Source organism: Vipera berus (genome assembly GCF_964194415.1).
Source record: "Vipera berus genome assembly, chromosome: W".
Taxonomy (NCBI): domain Eukaryota; kingdom Metazoa; phylum Chordata; class Lepidosauria; order Squamata; family Viperidae; genus Vipera; species Vipera berus.
In genome coordinates, this window is record NC_138210.1 from 26,176,256 (window position 1) to 26,188,598 (window position 12,343).

Genomic DNA, 12,343 nt, shown 5'->3' on the forward strand with positions numbered 1-12,343 from the left:
GTTCTCTTAGGTATTATTTTCTATCAGTGTGTCCTGCACACAGACATAAAAACATTAAAAAATAAAATAAAACAACAACAAAAAGCAACTCCACAAAAATAAATAAATAAACAAGCTTAATAAGATATTCTGAGTTACTGAAATAGTTTTGTATCAACTCTAGTAACAACTCTTTGCTTTTAATATAAATTTAGTCAAATTCCAATTTAATCAGATTCCATTCAGATGGAAACAAATTTCCATTAAGTAGGTTAAAACATTAAATTTCACATCCACCCCAGCTTCCTCAAACCAGAATTCTAAACAGAAAAAAAATAGTTAAAAAGATCAGACCCCCCCCCCCCTTTTCCTTTCTGTCTCTCTCACTCTTAAAAGCAACAGAACCAGCAAGGGGGCGAGGAGACAGAAAAAGAATTACACAAAAATCTCACCACTAACAAAAGAGTTTTCTCTTCTTCACATGCATTTCCATGAATTTTCTCACACACCTTCCATGAGACTTCTCATGCAAACGCTTATATTGCTTTTTCATTTCACTTTTACAGCAACAATAAACAAACAAAAAATTCTGCAGTTTACTGTTTCTTTTACAGTCTGTGGTGGGGGAGAAACACTCTCTCTCACACACACACAGACAGAGGATCAGCATATCCACACATTCACTTCCATTCAAACTGCTTGCATAAACAATTTCACATACAGATATTTTATTTCATACTTCCTTCTGACAAATCAATAACTATTATTATAATTACAAGGAGCTGTTCACAAGCCAATGAGCTCCTTTTTTAAAATAAAATATCTGTTTGTAAATAAGGCCTTTTTATTATTATTATTAGACACAACACAGACAGAAACACATACACTACCTCCACACTTCTCTAAAAAAATGGACTATATATTGCCTGGGATCCAACAGGCATATAAACTTCATTTATTATCCTATATGTTTAGTACTTGACACAGCCAATTTTAAAATCTTCCATATTTTGAGCAAAATGCACTAGTGCTTTTAATAGGATTTCTTGGCCACTTAAAATAACAATATTGAGTCATGGTACCTTTACTCTTATCCCAGGTGTATTTTCCAGATGACTCCATCCCATCCTGCTAACATTTAAAACAGCAATACTTTATCATAATATTTTTACTTTTACCTCAAGTATATAGTTTATTCTGCCAACCTTGCTCTCAATTAAAACTACCTAACTATGGCCACTGAGTTCCCTCATCTATTCGTTTTTGTCCCCAAATAAAATAACAGTATTGAATCATCAGGTCTTTATCTAAATCTTTTACCATTCTACTATAAGCAGGATGATTCCATCCAACCAGGATCTTTCCCAGGGGACTGTGAGAAGGGATGAAAACATTCTCTCCCTTTCCCTTTCCCTCATCTTTAGTTCCTTTTCCCTGATCTTGTGATTCCCCTCTTTGATCCTTTTGTGGCCTTTTGGAAGGTCTCTTACCCATCAGTGGTTACCATCTGGTTCTCTTATCCTTACCAACCTAGTGAGATCACCTCACTTCCTCCTTTTCACTCAGGAGTCCGGTCTCACTTCGCCTTGCCAGCCCTTATGGCTCTCGGGGCGTCTCAGTCACCCTCTCACAGGTCTCAGATTCACACCAGCCTACCCACTCAGCCACCCAGGTAACTAAAAATGCCCTGATTTTCTTACCTGGGTCTGTGCACAGTTTCCCGGCAGTTGGTACTTGACCCACCTCCTTGTCTTGCCAGTCCTTCAGACCCTCGGGACATTCACACCTAGTGTATGTATGTCTTGCCAGTCTTCCAGGACCCTTGGGGCATCCCCCCAAAAAATTTGACCTGACTTCCTTTGTTCCTGGAATCCACTATTTAGCGTCCAGTTCTTCACAGGTAATGGGCCGGGGGTGATCACCTTTCAGGAAACTGTTAAAATAGACATGGCGCTTCTCCCCTTAGGGGTGGCCACTCCCGGTGATCCAGGGACCATTTAGATATCCCAGGACGAGCCTCCAATTTTTTTGGAACGTGGCTCAAAATCCAAAACAAAACAAACTCACTTGGAATTCTGGCAACAAAGTTTTATTTCAAAAGAAGCGTTTGCAAAGGCTTGGTGGACTGAAACACACACAGGAGTTCAGCCATACCTTATAGAGCTGTTTAACACATTTTTATATCCTATCCCCGACGCAGATTCCCCCTCCCCTATCACACTCAATACTTATATAAAATATTATTTCTGATCTTCATTTGGCTTCTGCTTCAAACTTTAGACTCATTAGAAATTTCTGAATAATACTTTTATTCCTTTCAACTGCATCAAAGGGACAATGGACGGGGCCATGTATTGTCAAATCTTGGGTGAGAACCTCCTTCCTTCAGCCAGGGCATTGAAAATGGGTCCTGGATGGGTATTTCAGCATGACAATGACCCAAAACACACAGCCAAGGCAACAAAGGAGTGGCTCAAGAGGAAGCACATTAAGGTCCTGGAGTGGCCTAGCCAGTCTCCAGACCTTAATCCCATAGAAAATCTGTGGAGGAAGATGAAGGTTCGAGCTGCCAAACGTCAGCCTGGAAACCTTAATGACTTGGAGAGGATCTGCAAAGAGGAGTGGGACAAAATCCCTCCTGAGATGTGTGCAAACCTGGTGGCCAACTACAAGAAATGTTTGACCTCTGTGATTGCCAACAAGGGTTTTGCCAACAAGTACTAAGTCATGTTTTGCGAAGGGGTCAAATACTTATTTCACTCATTAAAATGCAAATCAATTTATAACTTTTTTGAAATGCATTTTTCTGGATGTTTTTGTTGTTATTCTGTCTCTCACTGTTAAAATAAACCTACCTTTAAAATTATAGACTGATCTTTTCCTTGTCAGTGGGCAAACGTACAAAATCAACAGGGGATCAATTAAATTTGCCCATTCCTGTCCACTTTAGTTCACTGATTCTCAAGATATCAGTGTTCAGTCTTGCCATCTCATGTTTGACCACACCAGCTTACCTTGATTCATAGATCTTACATTCCAGGTTCCTATGCAGTATTGCTCTTTTTACAGCACTGGACTTTCCTTTCACCACCAGACACATCCACAGCTGAGCATTCTTTTGGCTTTGGCCAAGCTACTTCACTCTGGAGCTACTTGTAATTGCCCTCTACTCTTCCCCAGTAGCATATTGGACGCCTTCCGACCTGAGGGGCTCATCTTCCAGCGTCATATCGTTTTGCCTTTTGGTACTGTCCATAGGGTTTTCATGGCAAAGATACTGGAGTGGGTTGCCATTTCCTTCTCCAGTGGATCACGTTTTGTCAGACCTCCCCACTATGACCTGTCTGTCTTAGGTGGCCCTGCACAGCTTAGCTTGTGGCTTCTTTGAACTGTGCAAGCCCCTTTGCAATGACAAGGCAGTAATCCATGAAGGGGAAATAAAAAACCTAGTCCTACGTTGAATGGAGTTGAGGAGGCATACTGTGAATACTTCTTTGTCTCTGTTGGTAATGCTACTTCTTGTAATATTGGAAAATATTAACAAGAAGGTCCCCCATCATTTTTATCAGCTACTTTCAGTGTGATTTCTTTAAAAATATTTACACAAAAGACCAAGGACATTTTAGAACAATATTAGCATAGTATCTAAGACTTGCATAGTAAAAAATATCCCTCTTTGATATTATGAGGCTCTTATGACTCCCCAGGATGATTCCCCAGATATCTCTAGATGTCAGCTCTGGGGAGGATGAACCAGTTCCTGGCATGTCAGAAGCTGAGTTAATTGATGGCTCCAAACAGTCTGGAAGGGATTTGGCTGAGGCGCCAGCTGAAGAAAGCATGCAGTTGCAGATGGTCAGTGAAGAGGAGGAGGAACTGCCTTCTGCACCTGATCCAAGAACACATAGGGCAGAGAAAAGGCAGGAGCAGAGAAGGTCAGCCAGACTACTTGAGAGGAGAAAGCCTCGCCCTTCCTGATGGGCTGCACAGGAAGCTGGCTATTTAGCACAGCAGACAGGGAGGCATTGCTGGGAACGTGTTTGTTTTATAACTGTGTGTTTTCTGGTCATGGTTCCTGCCTCACTTTGGATTGACACCATGTTTGAAATTGAATCGTGCCTTGGAAACTCTGGATTTTTCTTGCCTCATGAACTCTCTTCTGTGTGGATTTAAGTTTGGCTGGTAGATTTATTTTGTTTGAGAAACTTTCAAGAGCTTTGTGGACTCTTTGGCCATTGCTCTGTGGACTAATATTGGTCTGCTTGTGGCTGGACTTAATTGGGACAATTCTGGGTTTTGGTGAAGGGAATTGCTGGGGAATATTAATAAACTCGAAAGGGACGTGGTGGCTCAGTGGGTTAGGACGCTGAGCTTGTCGATCAGAAGGTCGGCAGTTTGGCGGGTCGAATCCCGAGTGCCGCGTAACAGAGTGAGCGCCTGTTACTGTCCCAGCTTCTGCCAACCTAGCAGTTCGAAAGCACGTAAAAATGCAAGTAGAAAAATAGGGACCACTACGGTGGGAAGGTAACAGCGTTCCGTGCGCCTTTGGCGTCTAGTCATGCCGGCCACATGACCACGGAGACGTCCTCGGACAAACGCTGGCTCTTTGGCTATAAAACGGAGATGAGCACCGGCCCCTAGAGTCGGAAACGACTAGCACGCATGTGCGGGGGAACCTTTACCTTTACCTTACCTTTATTAATAAACTCACTAAACCACATTTATGTGTGTGAGAGAGAGTGAGTGAGTGAGTGAGTGAGTGGGGCAGCACAGAGGCTTTATTTCCATTCCATTTTGAAGGAGAGACAGGATTGATAGCAGACAAGGACAACATGACAACATTTCTATTGGGAATGTTATCAAAATAGCTACAGGTAGTCCTTAACTTACAACAGTTCATTTAGTGGCCATTCAAAGTTACAACAGCACTGAAACAAGTGACTTGTGACCGGTTTTCACACTTAACAACTGTTACAGCATTCCCATGGTCACGTGATCAAAATTCAGACACTTGGCAACTGACGCATATTTATGACTGTTGCAGTGTCCTGGGGTCATGAGACCTTTTGACAAGCAGTCAGTGGGGAAGTCAGATTTACTTAACAACCGTGTTACTAACTTAACAACTGCAGTGGTTCACTTAACTGTGCCAAGAAAGGTTGTAAAATGGGGCAAAATTCACTTAACAAATGTCTCAGCAACAGAAATTTTGGGTTCAGTTGTGGCTGTAAGTCAAGGACTACCTGTATAGAATTAATTTATTTAAGAACATTTATAGGAAATAGGGAAGTCTCCTAATATAGTTAAAAGTATATAAATGAAATCAATTACTTGCAAAGTTTAGAGATCTGTGGAAAGATTAGGCAAATGTGTCAGGAGTGCTTTAGTCAGATATACAGTAATCAAGCAGAAATCTAGATGCTCTTCTCTATTGGATTCTTTGCAATTTTTTTTATTCCAACTTTGTAGAATCAAGTTTTTATTATATCCCCTTTTTATGCTACTAAAATGGTAAAGTAGTCAGGACAGGTGTGTAAGGTTTTACACTTAGCCTCACAATTGCCCCAGCGTTACTCAGGAAATTAAAAAAGCCAAAGAAATTCCTGAGCCGAGGTTTCAGCAAGCAAACAACTTTTATTTTGATCAAAATAGAGTTGGATGGCCACATCTCTGATCGTGGCTGGTAGAGAGGTGAAGGCAACAACCAGGAAAGATGTCTTCCACCTTTTATACCTTTCCAGAACAAAGAGATCTGGTCTTGGTGCTAGGAACCAAAAGGTACAGAAAAATAATTCCTAGATGATGACTCATATACAACAACCCAGGTTCCACCATAACTCCTTTTCCCCCTCCCCTTACCATGCTCTTTTCATATAAGCAATCACCTGTACCTAAAGCATGAAATTATATATATATATATATATATATATATATATATATATATATATATATATATATATATATATATATATATATATATATATATATATATATATGTGTGTGTGTGTGTGTGTGTGTGTGTGTGTGTGTGTGTGTGTGTATTATATATATGTGTGTATATATATATATGTATATGTGTATATATATATATATGTATATGTGTGTATATATATATGTATATGTGTGTGTAGCCACCAGCCTGAGGATGACGGATGGGATTCCGTCGAAACGTTGCTCCTACACCTTCAATGCTACGTGGGGAAAAACCCGAATGACCAAAGATCCATATATATATATATATATATATATATATATATATATATATATATATATATATATATATATATATATATATATATATATATATATATATATATATATATATATATATATATATATATATATATATATATATATATATATATATATATATATAATGATGATTACAAAGTATCACTACTAATATCAATATTAATAACATCAACCTTAAACATAATAAAATCCCTTCGGGTGGTTCTGGAATTGGGGCAGCATGTGTTCAGTCATCTAAACAGAATACTCATTTCTCCCTTTACAGGAGAGAAAGGTCAGAGTGGCAGTGGGCAGCAGACAGAGCTGCTATTGTCAGTCACTGGAACTGGCTTCAAGCTCATGTCTCAGATTTAGAGTACCGAATCCGGCAGCAAACAGATATATACAAGCAAATTCGAGCCAACAAGGTAAGAAAGCAAAAGTTACTTCTTTTGGAACTTTACCCATTATTACAGTACTGCAAATACCTTCATGTAACTGTTGTATTGCATATATGGGGGGGCAGAATTTTATGGCTTCATCTGTCTTAGCATTTTTGTTACCAGGTGTAACTACATAAATGTCGCTAGAAGTACATTTTAGCAGAAGTTGCAGAGCAAATCGGTGGGTTTATTTTTATTAGGACCACCAGTTTGCCAGGCTTCAAATTCTCCAGAATTATTTGGCACACAAAGGGAGAGAAGTAAAATCAGCAGGTCAGATCAGCACCAACCTTGCTGGCATTTAGTAAAGCTTCTTAGGCCTGACTATTTTGGAAAGCCTTTGGGGACTGATAGAATGGTGAATTCCCACCTTTCAGTAGGTGATTTGTTCTTACAGAAAGTGTTGTTCTTAGTATGATGGTGAATGCAAACGTTATTACTATTTTTACTGTTTTATAATGTTCAATTGATTTAATTTTTTGTTAACATAGTGGAACATATACCTTTTAGTGTCATCTGTGATTGAAGTGACATATAAATCTTAGAAAATACCGTAATAAATATCGCCCAATTAGGCCAAATATTATTTTTTTACTACCAGGAAAAAAATGTAATTTGAGAGGTTTGTTCATTTCAAATACTAGATATGGATTTGGTTTCAGTTTACATTTTGCCAGGTAGGTACACCAGTCCTGAACCACTGGCCTTGCTAGTATAATAATCATTGTGCCTTTCTTTATTTCTGCTCTCTGCCTTTCCAGGAGCTTAAGTATTTTGCTCAAGGCAAGAGAGAAGGAAATCTGAGTTATAGCTGGCATAAGTATATATGTAGAAACGCAGAGGTCAGACATTGCTTCTTTGTATTATGTGCTAGGTAAAATTTGACACACACAGTATCTACAAATGTCTAATTCATTCAGTCACATTGTCTCTCTATTTCATTTCCTGCTTGATGAAGAGCTTTGCAGAAGTCTCAAGGTAGCACATACTCTGTGGTAAATTTATTGTTTAAAAAAATGTACTATGCATTTGTTGATATTGGATTTTTCCCCTTTCATGGATCATGATAGATTTCGTTTGTATGTATGGTATTTATACAATTGATTTCCCTCTTTTATTTTAAATACATGATTTGGTGGTTGTCACTGAGATAGGATTGTTCACGTTATCTAAAGTATTTTTATACAGTGCATCCCCAAACCATCCTTCTGCCAATTGACATGGCTTGAAAAACTTCCACATCAAAATCTAGGCTTCCGGTTCGCGTGTGCGGCGCTTCCCGACTTGCAGGGACAGTCTGTCTCCTGCCATCCGTTTCTTTCTTCTTTGGAGGACCCTGAAAAGGGTCAAAAATCACCCTGGAAGGGCAATTACCGAGAGGAGGGCTTCCCTGCGATCGCGGAAGGGCGGCAGCCCTCTGCTGGAATCCAGGATCATCTCCTTTCGCCCAAAGAAGAAGAGACTGGCCATAAAGATGGCCGATCACTAAGCCGCTCCCTGCCGAAAGCCAAAAGTACTACCTAGCACTAAGAAGCAATCTGGAGGACCTGGGTGAGCTTTTTACCTTTCCTATTCCCTTAATCATCTTCCTGTGGGACTTTCCTGAGAATCTCCTTCCCCATTTTTTGAGAAAACAGCGAATATCTACTTTGGGAACAAATCTTAAAGCCTCAAAGTCACAAAAGAAATCCAATTAATGCAGCAAAGAATTTAAGCAATTTCAGCTGTATTTACTAAAAAGCTTCTATTTGTTGCTGGGGACTCACTATCCTATTCTCTCTTTAAACTGTAAATTAAAGAAAAAATTTGGACTAATCCTACAAAAGTTCTATATTAATTTGGAAAAAGAAAAAAAAACCTCTTACATTGCATGTTATATGTTATTGATGACATCTTGTGGTGAAACCTGGTACAGCAAGTAAATTTCCTTTTTCTGTTGTGAGAGCTGACTGAACAATAGAGCTGTTCTTGAAGATAAGTGTGGGAACACCTGGCACTGAATACAACTCTTCAGGAGGTGGAAAATCTTTGACTATTATTAAAACAGCCTCCATGGAAGATTTAACTGTAAACAACAACGAAATGGATGAATACATCCCGCCACTTGATTATAAACTAAGACTGGATACGATCTTGGCAATGACAGAGCAAATTAAAGCCAAGCTGCAAGAAAAATCTGGCAATTTAAAGCCACCAAATCAAACTCTGACTGTAAATGAGGAAAAGATAACCCAAAACCAAATAGAAGAAGTGGAAACTAACACTAAAATAGGAGATTTCAAAGAACAACAAAAGCAACCTACAGAAAACCTTAAAGTCCAAACTTTAATAGCAACTACAAAACTTACAAGCCAAAAAGTAACAGCACCTGAAGAAAGCAACACCAAGAGTGAAGACACTAAAGGCCTTCAAATACACTATATTGAGAATTCAATTAATCAAATGTCAAACATAATACCAGCTACTACTTTCTACCTAACCCAGACAGAATTGGAAGAACAAAAAGATTTGACTGATTTAATGACAATTATATTATAAAGGTAAAGGTAAAGGTTCCCCCGCACATGCGTGCTAGTCGTTTCCAACTCTAGGGGCCGGTGCTCATCTCCGTTTCAAAGCCGAAGAGCCAGCGCTTGTCCGAGGATGTCTCCTTGGTCATGTGGCCGGCATGACTAGACGCCAAAGGTGCACGGAACGCTGTTACCTTCCCACCGTGTTGTTGTTAGCTGCGAAGTCGTGTCCGACCCATCGCGACCCTATGGACAACATTCCTCCAGGCCTTCCTGTCCTCTACCATCTTCTGGAGTCCATTTAAGCTCACGCCTACTGCTTCAGTGACTCCATCCAGCCACCTCATTCTCTGTCGTCCCCTTCTTCTATTGCCCTCGATCTTTCCCAGCATTAGGCTCTTCTCCAGTGAGTCCTTCCTTCTCATTAGGTGGCCAAAGTACTTGAGTTTTAGCTTCAGGATCTGGCCTTCTAAAGTGCAGTCAGGATTGATCTCCTCTAGGACTGACCGGTTTGATCGCCTTGCAGTCCAAGGGACTCGCAGGAGTCTTCTCCAGCACCACAGTTCAAAGGCCTCAATTCTTTGGCGCTCAGCCTTTCTTATGGTCCAACTTTCACTGCCATACGTTGCAACTGGGAAGACCATAGCCTTGACTATACGCACTTTTGTTGACAGGGTGATGTCTCTGCTTTTTAGTGTGCTGTCTAGATTTGCCATGGCTTTCCTCCCCAGGAGCAAGCGTCTTTTAATTTCTTGGCTACAGTCCCCATCTGCAGTGATCTTGGAGCCCAGGAAAATAAAATCTGTCACTACCTCCATTTCTTCCCCATCTATTTGCCAGGAATTGAGAGGGCCAGATGCCATGATCTTGGTTTTCTTAATGTTAAGTTTCAACCCAAGTTTTGCACTCTCCTTCTTCACCTGCAACAAGAGGCTCTTTAGTTCTTCTTCACTTTCTGCCATTAGAGTGGTATCATCTGCGTATCTTAGGTTGTTGATATTTCTTCCGGCAATCTTAATTCCAACTTTTGATTCATCTAGCCCTGCCTTTCTCATGATGTGCTCTGCATATAAGTTAAATAGGCAGGGCGACAGTATACAGCCTTGCCGGACTCCTTTCCCAATTTTGAACCAATCAGTGGTTCCGTGTCCAGTTCTCACTGTTGCTTCTTGACCCGCATATAGGTTTCTCAAGAGACAAATAAGATGGTCTGGTACTCCCATCTCTTTAAGAACTTGCCACAGTTTGTTATGATCCACCCAATCAAAGGCTTTAGCATAGTCAATGAAGCAGAAGTAGATGTTTTTCTGGAACTCCCTAGCTTTCTCCATGATCCAGCGTATGTTGGCAATTTGATCTCTAGTTCCTCTGCCTCTTCGAAATCCTGCCTGCACTTCTGGTAGTTCTCGATCCACATACTGCTGAAGTCTAGCTTGTAGGATTTTAAGCATGACTTTACTAGCATGAGAAATGAGTGCAATGGTGCGATAGTTTGAACATTCTTTGGCACTGCCTTTCTTTGGAATTGGAATGTAAACTGATCTTTTCCAATCCTGTGGCCATTGTTGAGTTTTCCAAATTTGCTGGCAAATTGAGTGTAGCACTTTTACTGCATTGTTCCCACCGTAGTGGTCCCTATTTTTCTACTTGCATTTTTATGTGCTTTCGAACTGCTAGGTTGGCAGAAGCTGGGACGAGTAACAGGTGCTCACTCTGCTACGCGGCACTCGGGATTTGACCCGCCAAACTGCCGACCTTCTGATCGACAAGCTCAGCGTCCTAACCCACTGAGCCACCGCGTCCCTTATATTATATCAACCACCAAAAATCGAAATACCAAAGCAAAAATACAATGGTTACAAAGGGGACATTTTCCTTGCAAAACTGACATTTGGATACGCTCCCTGGATTCAAATAAGGGGTCTAGGAAGAAAGGAAGATACATTTGAGAATTTAAAGATACCAAGAGCGAAGTATGATTGGCACAAAAGGAAGGCAAGAGTTAGATTTAAAAGACTGGACTTGATTCTTTTTTGGGATTCCTAAAGATAGACTATAAAAATATCTTTTTATGGATTAAGGGGAATCTAAAAAATATCACTGATTTTACATTTAATTTTTAGATTTGTAAAGGAAATATACAGTAACTCCGATCTATATTATAGAATTTGGAATGACATATCAAAAGATGGTATTTTAATAATTGATGTATGGTTAAGATGCCTTATAGAATATTCAGTGGCTATTTTTGAACTATAGTATAGAATCTAGAATTTTATATATAAAAGATAGCATTTTAATAATTGTTGAATGGCTAAGGCAAAAAACATATTTCTAATAACTGATGATTTGCTAAGATGAGAATTAGGCTTTAATGGTAAAACATAAAAATGTTTTGTAATCAACAATATAAGTTTTGTAGACAAAAGAATTATTCTTTATTGAAATAGGGAATTGTGGGTTACCCAAAATTAAGCTTTTTTCTATATACTATAGGCTATTCTAGAATATCCTATTGCAATTAGATAAAATTTAAAAACAGGATATTGATATGTATTAGTGAAAATATATTTTGAATTTTGTTGATTGACTAGGTTATAACTAGAAATACACTAACTTGCTTATTTTGACTATGTAATCACTAAGGGAATTAGAGAGGGCATCTCTGTTGATGTAACCTGACCTATTTACAAATGGCTATTTCTTACTTTAATTACCCAACCTCCATATTGTTTCACAAATACATGAACATGTAAATATTAAAAATCAATAAAACTTGTTTAAAAAAAAGGTATGATCAAAATCTTAGAATTGGGAAGTAAAATTAAGTAATAACCAATGTACACACATATCTATTTCCTTCCTGTCTTGCCCTACAAATGTTTAATAATTTGAAAATGTGAATCAGAAAGGAATGAAACAGAAATTGGAGAGTTGATTAAGATGTATCTGTTACATTTATATAGTGGAGTACAGAGCCGTAATTTCTTTTTCTCAGAGATCCTTGCATGGTTTTGTATGAATAGTTTATTCATTTCCCATCCATTGCTTTTTTTAGTCATATGCAAATGTATGCTTTTAGGTGTGACTTTGCACCAAAAGTCTGTACAAGGATCCAGTGCTTGCTCCCATATATCTCTGGATTTAGGGGAGACTAAGAGTAGATAATGGTTTAGTAGC

At 39.1% G+C, this 12,343-nt stretch overlaps 1 protein-coding gene across 1 annotated transcript in view; it reads left to right on the plus strand.

Moving 5' to 3' along the window:
- The window catches only part of LOC308676582 (KAT8 regulatory NSL complex subunit 1-like), a gene marked incomplete at its 5' end in the record, with an annotated part of 305,549 nt that overhangs the window by 74,926 nt on the left and 218,280 nt on the right, over positions 1-12,343 (plus strand). Inside the window, one exon of the mRNA XM_081342460.1 lies at positions 6,497-6,638. Coding sequence (XP_081198586.1) covers positions 6,497-6,638 — 142 coding nt within the window. The remainder of the gene's footprint in view (positions 1-6,496; positions 6,639-12,343) is intronic.